Source organism: Pipistrellus kuhlii, unplaced genomic scaffold (genome assembly GCF_014108245.1).
Source record: "Pipistrellus kuhlii isolate mPipKuh1 unplaced genomic scaffold, mPipKuh1.p scaffold_m20_p_4, whole genome shotgun sequence".
Classification (NCBI taxonomy): Eukaryota; Metazoa; Chordata; class Mammalia; order Chiroptera; family Vespertilionidae; genus Pipistrellus; species Pipistrellus kuhlii.
In genome coordinates this window covers 62,987,194-63,009,486 of record NW_023425540.1, presented here as the reverse complement: position 1 = coordinate 63,009,486, position 22,293 = coordinate 62,987,194, and the positions used below count along the sequence as shown (strand labels likewise).

General features: G+C 36.2%; 1 protein-coding gene across 13 annotated transcripts in view; it reads right to left on the bottom strand.

The window, feature by feature from the left end:
• Positions 1-20,510, bottom strand: part of DMXL1 (Dmx like 1) — a 128,795-nt gene extending 108,285 nt beyond the window's left edge. For 5 of the 13 annotated variants that reach the window (XM_036408862.2, XM_036408863.2, XM_036408864.2 and 2 more), the window contains exons 1-5: positions 20,032-20,508; positions 10,231-10,356; positions 7,497-7,568; positions 4,361-4,439; positions 281-413 (exon numbers count right to left, since the gene is read on the bottom strand). In XM_036408862.2, the coding sequence (XP_036264755.1) occupies positions 281-413; positions 4,361-4,439; positions 7,497-7,568; positions 10,231-10,356; positions 20,032-20,118 (497 nt within the window). In that variant the 5' untranslated portion in view covers positions 20,119-20,508. Of the gene's footprint in view, positions 1-280; positions 414-4,360; positions 4,440-7,496; positions 7,569-10,230; positions 10,357-20,031 lie in introns of those variants that run through there. The other 8 variants (XM_036408874.2, XM_036408873.2, XM_036408871.2 and 5 more) reach the window with 5 other exon arrangements.
• Positions 20,511-22,293: the final 1,783 nt, after the last annotated feature.

The window sequence follows — 22,293 nt, the reverse complement described above, 5'->3', positions numbered from 1 at the left end:
AGCATTAAAAGTATCTGTCTCCTTTTGTATAATTTAGCAAGTTCTACTGAATGATCTTCATATATACCTTACACATTTTTTAGGTCTTTTCATAAATGTTTTATTCAACAAGTTTAAATAAAAAATATGTAGAACATGGGAAATGGTGAATACTCTGTTTATAAAAAGAAAGCATTTCACAATAAAAAAAAGTTAGTGTGGTTTTACACAAATTAAAATGCAACTATAATAAAACCACATGGCAGAGGTTTGTCAGTTAATCCCTTAATTAATTGCTTACTTGTAATGCCAAATGCATCTCCAATCCCCCAAGTTAAGACCTGTTTTATCTGGATTTTCATCTTCAGTTGGCTTCTCCAAGTTAGCATTGGACCAGAGTTGTAAACTGCTAGAACCAGTTAAAAGACGATTGCCTAAAAAAATATATTTATATATATAAATATATTATTCAGCATTTATTATTTAGGTATTTAGTTAGTGAGTTAAGTTACATACTCAACAATTTCATATAACACTATAAAGATAAAATAACTTCCAAAAAAAGTCAAAAAACAAAAAGAGATTGGGGGAGTAAAGTTATAAATTTTTTAAAGCAGCTTAGGAAAAAGAGATTTTTATAATCGCTCATTCAACAAACATTTAATGAGTATCTTCTTTGTACTAGGCACTGTGCTAGGCATTAAGCATATAATGAATAATGTCCTTTTTTATAATGAGTTTATATTCCCAAGAGAATATAAATTAGAGAAATATGAACAGAGGCATGAAGACATTCGAACTCAAATACATTCCCAAGAATGGCTTGTAATCTGAGATGGATAAGAAATAAGTTGTATAGTAAATCTGTAAAAATAAATAAGATTGGAAAAAAATCTGAGGTCAGATTATGAAACTTATTAAAAATATATATTTTATTGACTTCTTACAGAGAGGAAGGGAAAGGGATAGAGAATAAGAAATATCAATGAGAGAGAAATATCAATCAGCTGCCTCCTGCACATCCCCTCCTGGGGATGTGCCCGCAACCACGGTACATGCCCTTGACCGGTATTGAACCTCGGACTCTTGAGTCCACAGGCCGACGCTCTATCCAATGAGCCAAACCCGTAAGGGCTATGAAACATTTTTAATGTTCATAAGGAGTTTGGAGTTTATAATAGATCTTGGAAGTTAAAGATTTTTAAGTGGGAGGAGGGAGTTCACATAAATGTATCTGTATTTTAGAACAAGGGGTCTCAACTGGGGGAAGGGGTATCAACAGAGACTTGAAAAGGCCTGTGAACCTCTCTTCATTGAGATATACAAGTTATATGTCTAGTATGTACATTTTTCTAGAGAGATAATCTGTAATTTCCACCATACTATCAAAGATTCCAGTACACAAAAAAATGTAAAGATCCATTTTAGAAAATAACTAGTGATAATTATTTTAAAATAACTCTAGTGATAGTTATACAAGATTAGGGAAAACATAGGACAGAGAAATCTGGTTAACCTACTGTAATAATACTGATGGGAAATCACAAGGACCTGAATCAAATATTAAAGACAAGGATTTGAAAGCCATTTCAAAAGTAGAATTTTTAAGGCTGAACACCAATATAATAGGTTTCAGGGAGAGATTTCAACTTTATGACTTGGATAACTGAGTGGAAGATTGTGCCATAATCCAAACATAGAAGATAGGGGAGGTGATGTAATTTTTACAAAAAAAGCTGACAATAAATAAACCATTCACCTTAGCAACTAAGAACTACAGACTGGTGTCTCTCTGGAAACATGATTTTATTTAGAAAGGAAAGTGGATCTATGCACATAGACTTTAGAAATCCTTGTGTCTTAATTCCCAACTAAGGCTCTTAATTAACCATGTAAATTTGATCAAGTTGAAAAGCCTTTGAGCCTCAATTTTCTCATCTATAAAATTAAAAGTTTGTATAGTGTTATTGTAAGGATTAGCTATAATATGTATAAAGTATTTAGCATAGGCTAGGTACTTAGAAAAAGCTCAATAAATAATAGCAACTATAGGGAAAGTCTCACAGGCAGATAAAAACAGTCCAGAAAGTACTAATGAGACATTCCATTTAAATATGATTTATATGGCCCTATTCACATGTGTCAAACACAAGGCCCGCGGGCCAAATCCTTGATAGCATGTGAGTTGGTTAACAGCACTGTTAAGGAAAAGATTGTTCCACTCATTTTAAATTCACATTTCTGGTTAACATTGTCAGTTTATGGCTGTTCAGTAAACCATTCGGCCCGCGATTTAGGCTGGATTTTAGATTTTGGCCCTTTCTCTGATTGAGTTCGACACCCCAGTAGGTGGTTTGGCTTTGTAGATAAGAATGTCGGCCTGGAGAATGAAGGGTTCGATTCTCGTCAAGGGCAAATGCCAAGATTGTGTGCTCGATCTACAGTAGGGAGCATGCAGCAAGCAGCCAGTCAAAGATTCTCCCTCTCTCATCATTGATGTTTCTATCAATCTCTCCCTCTTCCTTCCTCTCTGAAATCAATAAAAATATATTTGAAAATAAATAAATGTGATTACTATTCCACTGTTTAACTTAATAACAGACACAAGTTTTCCCTTTTTTGGAGATATAATAATTGTCATATAACATTATTAGTTTCAAGTGTGTAACATGATTCAATATTTGCATATACTGAAAAATGATCACCCCAATAAATCTAGCTAACACCCACCACCACACATGGTTACAACTTTTTTCCTTATGATGAGGACTTTAAAGATAAAATACTCTCTTTACAACTTACAAATATACAATACAGTACAATACAGTATTATTAACTATAGTCAGTGCTGTACATTATATCCCCAGGACATTCTTTATTTTATAACTGGAAATTATTAACATAAACTAAAAATAAATTTACCCAATGAAGGATTAAAAATTTAATAAAGAATGCAAAATAATTAATCCTAAGTATGGAATGACATAAAAGTAGGTAAGGTATGGTATAAAATATATTGATTTAAACACAAAGGGCAGAGGTATAGATATTAAAATTGGGGTGGGGGGTGACATAAGAAGCCTAAGACAGAAAATCTTATGATTTAAGCAAGGTGCAATAGTGATTTCAAGACAACACAAGAGCATTATAGTCAATTTACTAACATCAACTGAAAAATTTTCTTTATATCCAAATACCTGGTACATATATAAATACTGAACAAAACCAATACTAGTATTTCATGTAAAATATTAAAAATAATTTTATAAATAATTACAAAGTTCATTTGCAAAAGTAATAATCATATTTATTTAATATTTAATATAGCTGTAATTTATTTAGTATAGCTGTAATCTATTCCTCAACCAATTTCTAAACTTTAAAGTTTTTAATAGTAAAAAGAAAAATAATGAACTTCTATATGAATTTTAGCTCAATCACAGTTAAAAAAGATAATGGTCATGAGCTGCCGTCAAGTCACTATGAGATAAGTGACATTAAAAAATAAGTCATCTAATACTACTATTGTAATTATAATTTAGAGGAATTTAACATTAACACTATTCTCTAAAATAGTAGTCAGCAAACTGCAGCTCATGACCTATTAAGACCTGTTTAGGTCTTAGGCAACAAACAGGTTTTAGGCGACCCTGCTAACTTTTCTCAACCTGTGGGTCGGAAAACACATATATTTACATTATGATTTTCCATCGGAAAACACAGATATTTACATTATGATTCATAACAGTAGCAAAATAACAGTTATGAAGTAGCAATGAAAATAATTTTATGGTTGGGGGTCACCACAACAATTCTTTCAGACAATTAACAAGAATTAAAGTCAAATCCCTTGCCATGACTTTAAAGGCCTTCTATAATAAGCTGCAGTCTTATCTCATCTCCAGATTCACTCCAGCCTCAATGAAGTACAACCCCTATTAAAATCTAACTTACATTTTCTTTCTTTGTGCCTTTGTTCATTGTGGTAGGTTGGTAAAAATGGATTTGGGATAGATTTTAAATACAGAAATATTTAACTAATACATATGTACATTAACTCTCCTTAGAATTCTCTTCTTTTTCCCACCTAAATCTACCCCCACCTTCATTGTTAAATCTATCTACTTTCAGGTCAAAAGGCTCCTCTTCAAGCAAACTTGGACTCTTTACAGAGAATTAATGTCACCTTCCCAAAACAAGATTCCTCCTATAGCTGACACCTTCATTTCATCATAAGTTCTAAAAGAGTGCAATCTGTTTTATTATTTCTGTGTTCCCCACAATTTCACAAAAAGCAGAAATGAAATACATGAAAATAATAAAAGCAATAGTGTAGGCAAGTGATATTTCATTTCCATTAATCCTATTTGTAAGTTCTTACCTGCTGGATCCCAAGTTATATTGTGCGCTATTGATTCCAGAAAAAACTGACCATTTTTCTGCCACTGACGATATAATTCCTAAAATTAAAAAAAAGTCATTTATCGAATTATTATTGGTATCTTTTCTCTGACAAGAGTATATATTATCATCATTATTACTAATACATGCAATCATTTTTAAAAACAAAATGTTCAATTCTGTCAAGAAAAATAAGAAAGCATCAACCTATCAATCAGGAGGCTATCTTTTGATTTCTAGTCAGGACACATGCCCAGTTTTCATCGATCCCCAATAGGGGGTGTGCAACAGGGCAGCTGAGCAATGATTCTCATAATTGATTTTCTATTTCTCCCTTCCTCTCAAATCAAGAAATATTTTTTTAAAAGAAAAAATAAAGAATATGTGATGGAGATCAGTGAGAGAATATCCAGTCCTGGAGGTTCAAAAGTCTTTCTTTAGTATATTTAAACAACCAATGAATATATACCATTTTAGACAATATTCTTATTGACCTCAGAATTTTAAAATATAATTATTACTTTTTTATTAATATTGTTACAAAGACTCAATTTTAAATATGTCTGAGTCTCTGCTTCTGGAGGCTTTGTTTTTTAATGTTTTTTTCCAGATCTGAGATGATATGGTATGCGTAAAAATTCAGAATAAGAGATGTAACACTTGCATTATAATGTATAATTTAAGTCTTTTTATTCCTTAAAGAAACAAATTTCAACTTTTTTACCTGAAAACCTAAGAAATATATGTTGCACTGTGACACAAAATACACAAAGCATACACATAAATGTAATCTTAAGTAATCTATTTTTATTAGATGTGATGCCCTCTAACATTTTCTATTCCATTTCATCTTCTTTTACATTCAGGCTATGGCCTACTAAGTTGACTTTACTAACCTCTAATACTTTGAGAGTTATAAAAACTTTCTCAATGAATTAGTTCCAAATTTTAATATAAGAATAGGCTGGATGCTTATTAAAAATTCAAATTTCTAAGACCTATGTCCAAAGGTTCAGGATCAAAAGGTCCAAGATGGAGCACAGGAATCTGCACTTTAAACAAAGAACCCAGAAGATTTTGATACAGGTGGCTTGCAGAATATGTTTTTATAAAAAATTGCCTTGCAGAAATAGTTCTCAATCATGGTATACATGAAAACCCTCTCTAGAACTAGACATACAAGTGCCTAGACAAAACCCACACCTCTAAATTTAGAAATCCTCAGAGTGGGGTCTGGATATATCAGAACTAGTGATTCTGAAGAGTACCTCTTATGAAAAACCAACATCTTAAAAGAATATTCCAGATGGTATAAAGAAATGGAAACAATATATTTTTATAAGGATCTAAACATTCTCTGAGATATATTCTGGAATAACAGATTTTATGTGCCTTCCAAGTCTTGATTTATTCCCATCTGATCCAGTTTTCCCCTTATTCATCAAGCTTTCTTTACCCTCTCTGGAAAGTCAGTGCTACCTACAGCTTGTTAAACCAGCTTGTTCTTAATGAGTTTTTGACACTGTTATATTAAACAATCATATATCAAGAGAAAAATGGGCAAAAACTGAAAATCTCAATTCTACCCTTACTAATATAGAACTTTTAATATAACACAAATGTTAAAAGTCAGTTATTCTATTTAATAAATATACTGAGTATTATTTGAAATATATACATTGTTCTGAGTGGAGTGGCCACCTTTAAAATTTCTTTTCAGTACTATCAATTATTAATTCATAAGGCTATAAGAGCTTCTAATATTGGCTTCATTAAAGTATTAACACAAATAAAAATCTGGGGAGAATTGTGGACTCTCCTTCCATTGAATTTAAAAATGGATATCAATATACAAAAAATATTTTTTATTAACACAAGATAGAGAAAAGAATGTTCTCATCTAGGAATCAATAAAGCTGGTTTCACTCTTAGTTCTGTGGCTTAATAGCTGTTTCGATGGTCAAGTCACATTTCTTTGGGGCCTCTGCTGCTTATTTATAAAGAAAGAAATGATAACTACAAAACTAAGTCAAGAAATATGCAAGATACTAATGAGCTAAGTGAAAATGAAAACTATTAAAAGATATATAAAGGTATGTCTGTTATTAAAATACTGTTTAATTCTTTACATTTAACAGATTTCTACACAATCTCTGAAATCATGTCATCCTTATAATAGCCCATGAAGAATGGATAGTAATTATTATAATTTCAGAATTGAGTAAAGATCTCATAAAGTTCCTTACTTAGGATTTAATAGCTAAAAAGCAGCAAAGAAACCATAGTTTCTCTGACTCCTAATAAATGCTCTTTGGACCACACTATCCTGATATCCTTTCATATGGTTTAAATCATTAGTTTAATTTCCAGTGGAGATGGGTAAAATCACCTGGTTTGTCACATTTAAAAGCATTAACGATATATACTATATAACCTCAATATTTATAAACTAATTTTAACCAGCTTTCAGAACTATTAATAGTTTCTTTACTTAAAAAATTCATTGGCCTGTTAACAATTATGTTACATGATATAATAAGTGCAAGAAAATAAGTCCTGGAGGTATGTTAAGTCTGCAATTAAAACATGTAACTTTAACATATGTACTACTACTTCTAATACTTTAAACAATAATATATATATATATATATAATATATTGTATATATCGATATATATATATATATATGTGTGTGTGTGTGTGTGTGTGTGTGTGTGTAACAAAAACATACACAAAAAAAACATGTAACTTTAAGACAAAATACATAAGGCAGAAAAACTACACAAAATTAGATCACAAAAGCAAAGAATAAAGTGCCACATATGACTAGACAACAATGTCTGCACTAGCAATAACTTTAACTGCCAAACTTAAAGCTGTTGACTCTTCAAAACAGAATAAAAAAATTTCAAAAGGAAAAAAAAATATGTCAAGATAATTCATTGGCACAATTTAATTCTATTTCAGTGAAAATTTTAAACATATTTGTAACATGAAAGTGGCATTTAATTATAGCATAAATTTATACTGATTTATTTGATTTTGTACTCTTAAAAATAACATCTTTCAACACACAAGACATTTCAATTCCTAAAAAGAAAATGATAAATTACTGACCAAATTTTTCTTTTGCTTCGGAAGAATAACTGGTTCAAAAACAGAGATAACATTTCCATAGGATGCTGCAATCTTTTAAAAAGAAAAATGAAAAGATAAATTATGGATATGTTAACTTACTTATGAATCAAAAGAACAAAAGAAATAATGTAACTTAAAATATACTCACATGTACAATTTCATGTGCATTTTAATACTTAAGAATGTAAGTTTTAGAGACTGCCATATCTAGGATCAGAATCCCACTACATACTGTCACTTACTATGTAACTAGTAAATTAATCTCTCTTAACCTTTGTTTCTCTATCCATATTTATAACATGAATATCTTTCTAACAGAAGTATTTTGAGGACTAAAATAACATTTGTAAATCATCTAGTATCTATCTATCTATAATAATCTATAATAATAAAAGCATAATATGCTAATTAGACCAGAGGTCCTTCCAGACAAAGCCGGGGCTGTGAGGGAAGCCTGAGTCCCAGGTGCCAGAGAGAAGCTGGTGCCAGCAGCTGGGGGAAAGAAGGCCTACACTTGCACGAATTTCATACATCAGGCCTCTAGTCTATACCAATAAAAGAGTAATATGCTAATTAGACTGGTTCAACCAGACATCTTCCCAACATCCGACTTCCTTATGGACGAAGCCATGGTGGTGGGGGCCAAGACAGAGGTGGTTAAGGGTGATCAGGTCATCAGGGGAGTAAGCTGTTAGAGGCAATCAGGCAGCACAGGGGAGCAAGCAGCTAGAGGAAAGATCAGGCCAGCGCAGAAGAACAAGCAGTTAGAGGGTAATAGGGGGGTGGGGAAAGCAGTTAGGGGGTGATCAGGCCGCAGGAGAGGATAGTTGGGAGCAATCAGACCAGCAGGGGAGGGCAACTGGGGGTGATCAGGCCAGCAGGGGAGGGCAGTTGGGGGCTATCAGGCCAGCAGGAGAGCAATTAGGTGGCAATCAAGCCAGCAGAAAAATGGTTAGGGGGTGATCATGTCAGCAGACAGAAACAGTTAGGGGCGGCAGGCGAGCAGGCAGGCAGGAAGAGGTGGTTAGGGGCAATCAGGAAAGCAGGCAGGTGAGCAGTTAGGAGCCAGCAGTCCTGGATTGTGAGAGAAATGTCCGACTGCCTGTTTAGGCCTGATCCCTGTGGGACAGCTGTCAGACATCCCCCAAGGCATCCCATATTGGAGAGGGTGCAGGCTGGGCTGAGGGACAACTCCCCTTGCAGGAATTTCATGCACCAGGCCTCTAGTGTGTGTGTGTGTGTGTGTGTGTGTGTGTGTGTGTGTGTGTGTGTATATATATATATATATATATATATATATATATATATATATATACATATATATATAAAAGCCCAGAAACCAATAGAACAGGACGATGCAGGAGCTGCCCCCTGGTGGTCAGTGTGCTCCCACAATGGGAGCACTGCTTGGCTGACAGGGATGAGCAGCGCTCCCACAGCAGACGGATCCCTGCAGGCCACGCTCCCCATCCGTACACAAATCCATACACCAGGCCTCTAATGGATAGTAAACATTAATTCCCTTCCTCAACAGAAGAATATGTATTGATGTATTCCTTGTCACGTATAAAAATCAGTTTTTAAGTTACCTATCCTCAAAGCTCACAATTCTGTGAATGTAAATGTAACTTTTTAAAAATATATATTTAATTGATTTTTTACAGAGAGGAAGGGAGAGAGATAGTTAGAAACATCGATGAGAGAAAGTCATCGATCAGCTGCCTCTTGAACACCCCCTACTGGGGATATGCCCGCAACCAAGGTACATACCCTTGACCGGAATCGAACCCGGGACCCTTTAGTCACCAAGGCGACGCTCTATCCATTGAGCCAAACCAGTTTCGGCGTAAATGTAACTTTAAAAAAAAAAAACTTAAATATGTTTCTTTGTGAACTCTTTGAAGAGTGTATTTTTCAAATATTCCACTTTGTTTGAGTGTATTTAAAATTTACTCTTTAAGTCATTAAAACATAACCCTTCCTGGCTCAGTGCATAGAATGTCAGCCTGCAGACTAAGAGTCCCAGGTTCAATTCTGGTCAAGGGCATGTGCCATACCTAGGTTGCAGGCTCCTGCCCGGTCTGGGCCCTGGCTGGGGCACATCAAAAGGCAACCAATTGATGCGTTTCTCTCACATCAAAATTTCTCTCTGTCTTTCTTTCTTCCATTCTCTCTAAAAATCAATGGAAAAATATCCTCTAATGAGTATTAAAAATAAATAAATAAATGTATTTGTCACAATAGAGAGATTATGCTTTACTTCAAATTTATATAAGAATGGAATTCTTGAAGATCTCAAAGATACATTTTAGAGAGCATTTGTTCTCTACAATGCATCTTAGATAGCCAAAAGAAATTTATAGCTACATTGCACTTGAAACAAAGCAAATGTCTAATTCAATACAAAATATAGTTCAGACTACCCTGGCATAAACCATATTCAAAACTAATTTCAGCCGAAACCGGTTTGGCTCAGTGGATAGAGCGTCAGCCTGCGGACTGAAAGGTCCCAGGTTCGATTCCGGTCAAGGGCATGTACCTTGGTTGCGGGCACGTCCCCAATGGGGGGTGTGCAGGAGGCAGCTGGTCGATGTTTATCTCTCATCGATGTTTCTAACTTTCTATCCCTCTCTCTTCCTCTCTGTAAAAAATCAATAAAAATAAAAAAAATAAAAAATAAAAACTAATTTCATATAATCACAAGATTACAAACCTTGCCTTGTTGCATTGAACAGTCTACACATCCTATTTGAATATTTCCATGTTTAGCTCCTGGGATTATTTGTAATCTTTCAAAATCACTTCCCAGTATAACAATGTCACATCCAGATGCATAAGCCTAAAAAAAAGAAAGAAAAATAAAGTTATCAAGAAAATATTTATCAAGTAAAATACTGGCATTAAATATTACATTTTAACAAATTACTTTAAAATTCTTTTTTAAAAATCTGTACTATTCAAGAATATTTCCTTTCCTCTCATATACAGTACCATCAGCAAATCCAGTCTTATCTTCTCCAATGAATGCCACCGCCCTTATCTAAGCCCACCTCTTTCCTGCACTATTGTTAATGTCTGACTGCTTCCATTCTTGCGTCCCTCTAATTTCTTTCACCACAAAGATAAAAGTGATCTTTTACACCAAATAATTTTCCCTGCTTAAACCCCTTCAATATTTTCTTGGAATAAAATCCTAACTCCTCACCATGTTCAATGCACTGAATCAGAGATGGGAACTTTTTTTCCTGCCAAAGACCTTTTGGATATTATAACATCATTCATGGGCCATACAAAGTTATCAACCTACAAATTATGTTTTTATGAAAAAAAGCTCTGAAAAATATTGAATTTCGAGTCCCACCTGCAGTTGCCGTGGCAGGGCCAGACCAAATAATTAGGACCCAACAGTTCCCCACCCCTGCCCTAAATGATTGTCCCTAATTCTCTACATTTCAAGGTTCTTTCCTTACCTCAATTGGCTCCTGGCCTTACATTGCCTTCTTTCTGTTCCTTAGGCATATCAATCTTTTCCATCTCAAAGTGTTTTATCTACCTTTCATTTGCCTAGTCTTTGCCTAGCTAGCTTCTTTTCAACATTCAGCTCTCAGTTCCTCACCTACCTGCTCCCCACCTTTCTTCCATCCTTCTCTCTTTCTCTCTCATCCTTTCCATCACATTATTATTTATTTTCTTTGTAGCCTATACCATAGTTTATAAATATATTTCTTATTATTCCTTTCTATTACTAGACATTAAGTTTCAAGACAAAAAGGTAGGGTTCAAGTTTATCATACTCAATTCTAACTGAAGGTCCTGCTTTATAAATAACCTACATAATAAATTTAAGTATTTAATTTTACAAAGAGAATCACCATAACCAAACAAAATAAAAAGGGTTTAATTTAAGACTTGTTTGGCAAATAGCTCTTTGTGAATTTTATAATAAAGCAGAACTTTTCGAACCAGAATTCTTTTTGTGGTCTTTTCCACACCTTCCCAGAGCAAGGTAGTTTCTTCAATTACTTGGCCATCCTAAAATTTAATATCAGAATATTAAATTTTCACATCCTAAAATTTAAAACTCACATATTAAAAGTCAGCATGCAGTGTAACACTATAATGAAATATCTATTACACACTACTTTCCATCCTGATATGTTCCTAAAGTTTTAATAATTTTTCATTTCTCGTCACTTTTGCACATGCACATATACCTTACTTAATGTAAAAAAATATTATACTTAATAGATACTTTATGACTTTAAATCCTACCAAATCCAAAATGGTCCTATTCACAAGCTGACAGAAAATATTAGAAAATGGACTTGGGAGAAGATACAAATAAATATGTTTAGATTTATAGACAAGAAAATGATGCCTAAGTAAGTAGATTAATATAACATCTGGGTGGCAGAGTTGATTTGAAAACCCTGATCTATTGATTCTTGATCTATGCTATTTCCATGGCAACACAGGGTCTTTCCTAATTAATCATGCTTGCCTGGAATTTTCCAAAAAGAAATTAGGAATAATCAAGTCTGGTTCCACTAATGTCACATAATGGAAAAAATTAGCTCAGTAAACAAACAAAAAAATCTCATGATAGTCTGCTCACCTATACAAATATCCACAATAGGATCATAAGGCTTGTCATGAGACTATTAGCAAGAGTAAGTTCCAAAAACTAACTTATTTCAGGAAAAATTTTCATTCATAATGTTTTAAATACTTAATATTTTAAAAATTGATTTTTCAATATTAAATTTGGATAAAATATTAACTGTCCCTGGTTTCCCAAAAAATTGTTTCAAATTCTGAATGTTTACAACTTAGACTCCCTCTTCGTTATATATTAAAAGTCTTCATAATTTTGCTTTCCTTTTGTTATACCAGAAATTATCTATCTACTTTCAGTAACTATTTTTGTAAATAATCATCATTCTAAACTTTCCAGAAGTCTACATTAATCCTGAAGTACCTCACCAAATTACTGTTTAATATAAGAAATATTAAACATCTGCAGACTTGGAAAATATAAAATTATTTCAGAAATATACTTAGCCCTATAGAGAGGAAGATGCCAACTTATAATACCATTAACCCTAAATCATTCAAAGATTTATCCATTCTGGATTAGCCCTGTCCTTTTGCCTCTGCTATATTATCACTTGACTTTTGTCATTTATATTGTCATTTGACTTTTCCTTAGTGAGAATACCACAAGATGTAAAGCTGTCTCTAATTTTGATAAACTTTAAATCCAATGAAAATTATTGATCTTCATCTAGAATATCTCTCATTCAGTCCTCACTTGGCAATAAACTAGTAGATGGGGGGGGAAATCTGGATATAATCAGCTGCACTCCACATTTCACAAGTTGATTATTATGCTTGAAGCTTAAAATAAAGATTCTTTGGTTTTCTTACTACAGAATTTAAATGCTTACAGCTTATTTGATTTGTAATTAGATGTAGAATGAATAAAAAAACTCAAACCCTATTTGCATTTAGTTCTATTTCTTAATCACTCACAAAAAATTGTAACTGTCTCCTATAAAATCCTGCTATGCATAGAATACCAGTTGAATTAACTATGATATATACTCACACTGGAACATTATACAGTTGTAAAAAGAATGAGGAAGATATCTATGACAATGGTGTTTTCTAGGGAATAGTATTAAGTTAGGGGAAATACATTGAAGTACAAAAAAGCATATATAGTATGTTATTTTTTTGTGTAAGAAACAAGTTAAATAAGAAAACATACAGGTTTCCAAAATAAATAAATAAATTTTTTTTTTAAAAAAAAAAGGTTAAAAAAAACCCATGCGTTTCTGTTTATTAAGAACTGTTATTAAGAACAGAAACACCGGAAAGATAAAAGTAGGAAACAAAGTTTGTTACCAAAAAAGGTAGGTGGGAAAGGATGGTGTGGAAGGGATACAGGAAAGAATGGCACTTCGTAATATAGCTTATTATATAGTGCCGGGGGTGACCAGCAGACCCTGACTACAGATGAATAGATTACTCTAAAACATGTTTCTGTGAAAGAGAGGCTAAGGAGCTGGTTGGCAGGAGGCATCAAAACAGCTTCCATGGCCTGCCTCCTTTGGCTTTTATTGTAACAACAGCTTGAACTAAAATTAACCTCTAGATACAATAAGCAAGGTAAGTATCCTTGAAGAAACTCATGCTTCTACAAGGTCAGGTCTAAAAGACTAAACATAGAGATTCCAGCAAAACACCTGGGGTTCAGATTTGTTTGGAAAAGTCAAGGCACTGGCTTCCGCCTTCTGCAAGGTCCCCCCTAAGAGGCCCCTGACCTTTTTTGGAGAATCCTCCTCACAGACTTTCCAACCAAGTCCCTTGCTTCCCAACAATAAAATTATGATTTTTGAAAATATATTAATGTCATACATTTAATTCAATCTGGATGGGGGAAAAGGGAAAGCAAGTGAAACAAATGAACTGCATTTTAAGTGAATACTATAGCCACACCTAAAGAAAGGCAGGAACAAACTAAGTAACTTATGAACACAGAATTTCACCATATATTTTGTCTTGGCCAGCTAGAAGGAAAAACAAAAACTAGTTTTCCTCCAGTGTTTCTTCTTTACTTTCATACTACTACCAAACTCACAAACTTTTGAGTATTGTGTGAAGGAACACACTAAGCAATTCCTCCAGTTTAATTCAATTCTGGCACCACCCAGAGAAAACATTACTAGATTCCAAAGGTTAAGAAGGGCTCAGTCTTGGATGAGACTTCCCTCTACTCAGATGCTAATCACAAGTACTAGGACCCCAGATTATCTACAATTTCTGTCCAATTTAGGTACAAATCAGAGGTCCCCATGACCTTCTCCTCTTTGGATTTGATTATTTACTAGAACGGTTCGCAGAACTCAGAGAAACAGTTATGTTTATTAGCCGATAAGGTACGGATGAAGAGAAACATAGGGTGTGGACTGGGAAGGTCCCTAGTGCAGGGGCTCCAGTCCCTGTGGGGTTGGGGTCCATCACCCTCCTGGTACCTGGAGGTTTTCTCTAAAATGAAAACTCCCCATTCAGCCAGACTTCAGGCGGTTCTGAATGATGGTTGTTCTGTATTTTAGTTGTAATTTTGATGTGGATGTGAGAAGTCGCTACCACCAACATTTACCTATGCTGCTATCTTGGTTCTCTGCCACTAAATTCTTTAATAATCCATCTACCTGGTTTTAAATAAAAACTTAAGATGTAACACAACACATAATATTTCTAGAATAAAGTCTAAAATGAGTTTTACAGATTTTTCTAACAAATTATTCTCAAAAATTAATTTCAAAGTGCCATGATTATATTCTGAAAGGCTATCAAAACCCTAGAAGCAACATAGTTTATCAAACAAACTGTCATGCTACTTGCTCTTCATAATTAATATGCATATACTAAATTAGTACTCTACCTGTTTCTGATTGTAATCAAAACAATATAAAACTAAAATAAAAATTAAATTGACAAAAGAAAATCTTTATTAGGCACAAATAACATTAAGTTTACTCTCTTTGAGACTAAACAAGATAGCACACATGAGTTCATGTCTACTACCAAGCATATAATTAAAACCTGATTTTTAACTTTAAATTTTGGCAGACAACCTACTATAATATTCCAAATATTCTAAATTTCAAAAATGATCCAAGTATGTACCAATCAGCATTTTAATTTGGAAATCCTGTGATTCTTGTAAATCCTGTGAAACACTTAGATTTCCTGTGTTTATTGTTTTGTTTTCACCAAAGAATTTTTTCCTGGTATATTTTCTGGTTTAATGACTTGCTTTTGGTATGTTGTACTTAACATTGTTCTCGCTTTTAAAAACAATATTAAGAATTAGTATTATTTCAATAATCTGAAAGGTACTTAAGTACTATCGATATTTAAAACACAGTATTTGAAAACAGGCCCAATTTTTAAAACCAATCTAATTTAGAACTCACAGTGGCACGAGTACCACAAAAATCTCTTTCTCCAGGTGCAAACATGTCAAACTTTCGCCTCCTGTAACTTCTCCACATACAAAGAACCTCCAAAAAAGAATCTTTCCATTCTCCCACCTTTAAAGATTTCTCTAGAGCAGTGATTTTTAAACTGGTGTACTGCATAAGCCTCTTTTCCTTAGATTGTCTAATAAAAAAATGACATCAGGTGGGAATGCAGACTGGTGCAGCCACTGTGGAAAACAGTATGGAGTTTCCTCAAAAACTTAAAAATGGAACTCCCATTTGACCCAGTCATCCCACTTCTAGAAATATATCCCAAGAAATCAGAAAGGATATATGCACCCCTATGTTCATAGCACAGTTTACAATAGCTAAGATTTGGGAACAGCCTAAGTGCCCATCAATAGACAAGTGGATTAAAAAACCTGTGATACATCTACACAATAGAATACTACTCTGCTGTAAAAAAGAACTCTTACCATTCACAACAGCATGGATGAACCTGAAAAGCATTATGCTAAGCAAAATAAGCCAGTTGTAGAAAGATAAATATCACATGATCTCACTCATTTGTGTAATATAATGAACAACATAAACCAATGAACAAAAATAAATCCAGAGACAGAGAAGCATCGAACAGATTATCAAGCTTCAGAAGAAAGGTAGAGGAAGGTGGGGGGAAGAAGGAGTAAGAGATCAACCAAAGACTTCTATGCATGCATATGAGCATAACCAATGGACACAGATACAAGGGGGGTAAGGGCATGTGCCGGAAGTGGGAAGGGCCGGGGAGAGGTCAATGGGGGAAAAGGGGACATGTAATATTTTAAACAACAAAGAATTTTTTTAAAAATGATAGTCAACACAACAACAAGAGACAGGTGTGAATGCCTGTTTTGAATAATAAATACTTTATGTAGGTCATATAATAAAGTTGTATTTTATTGGTCACATCTCATAATAAGTTTTTGTCTGATTCGTTAATTCTTGGTACCAGAAATCCTTATATACAAGTATTATAGGTACCTGGTTCTTTAAAAAGTCACCGTGGTGAAGATGGGTAGAAAATTAGCATTATTGTTTTGTTTTGTTTTGGTAAAGCAATCAAAATTACATCTAGTATTTTTTGTTTTTGTTGTTGTTGTTGTTGTTAGACTGACAAAAAATATATTTTTTGGTGTGTTGCCAAATTTTACTAATTAGTTTATGTGTGCCCTGAGATGAAATAGGTTTAAAATCTCTGCTCTAGAGTGAACAAAAGAAAAAGTTAAACTAAAGGATGGTTACTATGACAGAAAGTTGAGAAAGGAGAATGCCAATTAAGCCTCGGTTCTCTACCAACAGCCAGATAGTTGCAGTCAGTTTCTTGACTTCGAATCTGAGTCCCTTTGGCTGGGAACACTGGTTTTTCTCACCCAACAGGGAGCCTGTCCTATATAACATGCTTACTTTCAGAACTAAGGTATATAAACTCCATACTAGACACAGAAAGTAAAATATTAAGACAATCTTGGAAATTACCTCCATCTTTCCATTTCATTCAAAACAGTTTCAACACTACTAGTAAGTATCAATAAACTACAAAATGGGGTGGGAGGAGGGAGGAGAGAAATTGAAAAAGTGTAAAAGAACTTGTCCTGGATATACAACTAACTATAAGAGATTGGGCTGGAAGTCAAACCCAGGTAATGACTCTTGTATTAGGTCTCATCAGTACTTCAATCCCTATTCTAGATACAATGAAACCATGGAAGACATACACAAAGCAACACTGGTTAATGCACAATGAAAGTGCAAATAAAGTGCTTTGAAATTGTGAGATATGGTCGGTCACTGCCTAATAAAAGCTTTCATACTAAGAGCAAAGTCAAAATAGTTTGTTGCCAGTTTAAGTAGTAAAAAAAAGTATCTAATTCTTGGATATACTAACTTTGTTTAATAATGGCATATTTTAAAATGGAAACTCCAAGAAAACATGCATTCAATTTCATTTCAATTTACCAAGTAAAACCTGTCACATTTTATTGTGAAAATAGGATCTCATCTCCTGTAATCTTTTGAAACAAGAACATCTGAGTTACCTGCAAACATTCAAAGTGGCTAATTACAAACACAGTACTGTCTTCAGAGAAAGCATTCCATACCAAGAGGAATAGAAATTCTTCACGGGGGCCTGCAAGAGGAAATCTCATGACCTTAACTCAAGTAAAACTAGAATTTAGAGAATTTTTTTTAGTCTGCACATACCATGTACCATTAGTGTTTGCTATTTTCCTATTTAAAAAAAAAAATTCAAGGAGTAAACAATAAATAGATTTTACTTTCAACATGAAAGAAAAATAAGCAATTTCAAGAAAGGTAAATTTAAGATATATACAATATCCAGGAAACCAGGGGCAAGAAATTTAGTTTATAACAAAACTATCAACTTAATGTTAAAAAGTCAGGGATAGATTGGCTGCAAAGGAAATAGATGATTAGTAATCCTTAAACTTTCACCAAAACTGTGTCTCTTTACACTAAACAAAAAAATAAAAGTATTTTTACTGTATTTATTGCAATATTTCCTGAGACCTGGAGATTAAAGCCTGTTCTATGGAAATGGACCAAGAAGCTACATGATGGTGTGGAATGACGATATGAGCTTTGGCACACTCACTTACCTCTCCTTTAAAATAACATAGGAGCATTCATCAAGGTTTTATATACACTTTAGATGGATCATCTAGGTATATAAACCAGCATATTATATATGCTTTGAAGTAGATTACATAGGTTCTTTTTTTTTTTTTTTAATATAGTTTTACTGATTTCAGAGAGGAAGGGAGAAGGAGAGAGACAGAAACATCAATGATGAGAGAGAATCATTGATTCACTGCCTCTTGCATGTTCCCTACTGGGGATCAAGCCCAGAAGCGGGGCACGTGCCCTGACTGGGAATCGAACCGTGACCTCATGGTAGGCGCTTAACCACTGAACCACGCCAGCCCAGCGATTATATAGAGTCTTAAAGCATGCTTACATAGAATCTTAATGCCTTCTTAGAAAAAGTTCTTAGACTTTACATAGGAGGAGGCACTCAATAACTTTAGGAGATAGCTGAGAAGGCAATCTCCTGGTAGGAAAACCTCCTTGAATAAATGCTGTTTATTCTCTCCCTCTACATAGCAAAAGCAGAGAGCAATGTCCCAACTACAGTTGCTCACTGAAACCCTCAGAGCTCACTCTTCTGAGTATTCTGGGTTAACAGTTAGAACTAGAATCTCTAAAAATGCTAGGGTCAAGTGCAAGCTAAGGTGTGCATGTGTTATTCTACAGGGGAGGTACAGACTCTATTTTGAAGCAAATTATTGGTTGGCACAGATCTAAAACACAACTCAGGAATTAAATGCCTGCACCATGTAAAATAATGACTATTATTTGTTCTGACTGTCAACGACCACAAAAAAAAAAAAAAAAAGGTCAAAATTAGACAGAAAGAAATCATGGATATCTATCAACTCTTTTCTCTTATATATGTAAACTTCTAATCCCAACTAAGTCACAGTCACACAAGTTGTAGCAGAAATCGTCAGCATTGTAAATACGTTTAGATACAGGGTATCATGTGAATACTGACTTTTAATTTGAAGTTATCACAAAAACTATTATTAAGGCAGAAATTTCCACTATCCTCCTGGTAAGTAGGCAGAAATTTGGAGTCCTCTTACTTCCAATAGTTGAGTAAGACTAATGAAAAATAAATCACTTTTCAGTACACCTTAACCTTGGATCACTGCTACACAGCAAAAAGGGGGTTTAACTGAAAAACAGGAATGCAACCTTTAGCAGTCCATGGGAACAATCTAAACTAAGTAAGTTTCCCAGGATTACTAAACTGTCACATACGGGAATTCAAAGGGCGTCAGGAGTAAATTATTTATACACAATTTATATATATATATATTTACTTTCTAGTTACACCTCAGAAGAATAAATGAGAAAGCACTGCTTTCACTATGTTTTTAACCAGCTCTAGCTGTTAACAATTAGTAACTATGTGGAGACACCCACTCATTCTAACTACAAGGCTACTTGACCTTAACTTAGAACAAGAAATGAAATCCACCCAACTATTTCTAAACTTGACCATGTTAAGCCTATGGAGTAGGATAATGAAAAGCCTCCCCTACCCCCCCCCCACACACACACACAACGTTACACAATTTTTGTTTAAACGACTTTGCCAAACCACCCAGCCCAAGGACGTCGGACTGAACACTTAAAACACCTACAGAACATCCTCCCGGGCGCAGGCTCCGCACAGTAAGGACCCAAGGACCAAAAGGTCTTTACCTCCTTCCCTCTCGAGGCCAGGTGCGCCTGGGCCTGGGGCCGGGCCCCCGAGAGGATCTGGGGACCCTCCTCCCGCCCCGGGGGCGGGAGCGGAGGCGCGTTCTCGGCTCTGCCTGTCATTCCAGGCCGAGACCCGCGGACGCAGGGACGCGGACCCACGGCGGGCGGCCGCGGGAGCCTCCCGGACTCACCGTGAAGCGCTGGTCGCCGACGCTGCCCACCGAGAAGCAGTGGTCGCCGGGGTTCACGGCGCCGGTCAGCACCTGGTGCAAGTTCATGTCGGCGCCTTAGTGCAGCCACGGACACCGCGGCCGGCTCATGCCCGGGGTCAGCGGCGGCGGCGGCTTCCCTCCCTGCTTCCCTCAGGGGCGGCGGCCGCTCCGAGGCGGCAGCGATCGAGGCGGAGACAGGCGCCCGGAGCCGGAGCCGCGCAGCTGGGGGGCCCGCAGCTCAAGCCGAGCCGGGCGGGCGGGCGGGCGAGGTCCGGAGGGGGCGGGCCGGCGGGCGGAGCGCCGCGCTGCTCCGCGCACCTGTCACAGCCCGCGCAGGCCCAGGTGGAGCTCGTCGACTCGGGGCTGCGACGCACTGGCCCGGAAGGCCGCCCCTCCACACGCTTCTGGGGTCCGGGTGGGTGGATCACCCGATCACCCACCCGGCCGAACCAGTTCCTCCCTGGCTCCCGGGTCCGCCACCCCGATAGGTCCGGGCCGCTCACTAGGCGTCGCTAGGTCGAAATATCGCGAGACTTCCCGCAGCGTATGAGAGGACCGCGGTAAAGGATTCACTTCTACACTGCAGTACAGTATACAGATCAGCAAGTGGATAGGAAAACGCCTCTTCTCGTCAGATGCTGGCCAATCCCGAGCGCCAGTCAACCCAGGGCTCCGCCCACCGCGGAGGACACACCCCAGGGCTCCGCCCACCGCGGAGGACACACCCTGGGCTCCGCCCACCGCGGGGGACCCACCCATCTCTCGGCGGCTGGAGTGTCACTCTGCCCATATGAGGGTTGATGATTAAGGAGCCTGGTAGAAATATAACGAGCCTAGAAACAAGTGACAGCCTTCAGGTTATTCTTTAGCCGAGGGCTTTAACCGGACTGTTGCGCCAGAAAGTTTAAAAGGTAGAAATGCGTTGGAAATGGAGTTGCAGAGTCCTCGGTCGCGGTAGAGACTACAAGTCCCAAGAAGCACCGCTCCCCGCCCGGGGCGGCTCCTGAGAACTCCGAGTCAATGTGACTCTGGAGGCGTCTCCATCACAGCATAATAGTTTCTGCATTTCCAACTCGCCAAACAGGATTGTTGTGAAAGGTTTAAACATTTGACACATACTAGGATGTTTTCACCTAAGTCCACCTTAAACACGCGTCTGTAATAACCCTGCGCCAGCCCTGCGTTGAGCATTTGTTTTGGAAAAACCTAAGCATTCCAAAATGATTGGTATCATAGTTAACCACTGTGAAATTCCAACTCTCCTTGTATTTCGACACAAGTTTTCTATTATTATTATTGACAAACATGTGTTTATATGTGTCTCCTCTCATATACTCTGAGTCTCCTAGGGACACATCGTGTCCTGCTTGCCTCGGTATCCTCAAGAATCTAGCACAGTGCCAGTTCCAATTTATAAGTGTTGAATGGATGTAAACAGGAACTCTCCACCTAAAGCACATGTGTCAAACACAAGGCCCGCGGGCCAAATCCGTCCCGCCAGGCCTTGCAATATGGCCCGCACCGCGCTGTCATCACTGCACTCCGCTGTGTTTCCATCACAATGACAGTTTATGACTGTTCAGTAAACCATTCGGCCCGCGATTTAGGCTGGATTTTAGATTTTGACCCCTTCTCTGATTGAGTTCGACACCCCTAACCTAAAGAGTAGTTTTTAAAATTACTCAATTTAGTTTTATACACTGTTGTTGTGTGGGTGGGGAAACAACACTGATTCTTAGATGGAAGGAGTACTATTAATTTTATTTCATTTTGCTTTCCTTATGTTTTTTTTGCAATGTGCACTTACTTTGTTTTGAAGTAAAAAGTTACTTAAAAAACGAGTCTGCCTTAGCCAGTTTGGTTCAGTGGATAGTGTCAGCCTGCACACTGAAGGGTCCAACCTTTGATTCTGGTCAAGAGCACATACCTAGTTGGGGCTCAAGTGGAAAGCAAACAATCAATGTGTCTCTTTGTCCTCCTCCCTTTCACTCAAAAAAAAAAATTAAAAATTAAAAAATTTAAGAGCCATCTCCCTTTTCTAATTTGGAAGGTGTAAGTGAATCCCATTATTTATCCCAGTTTCTTCATAAAAATGTGGCACTTAAAACTTAATTTGTCATTTAAGAAAAACTATTGAGTTCAAACATACTTACAGTTTAATTTGTATTTTAATTATTGATCCAAATTGTATTTATTTTAGTCCCTAAATCAAGAATTTTCTATGGCCTACATAAGTTTTGT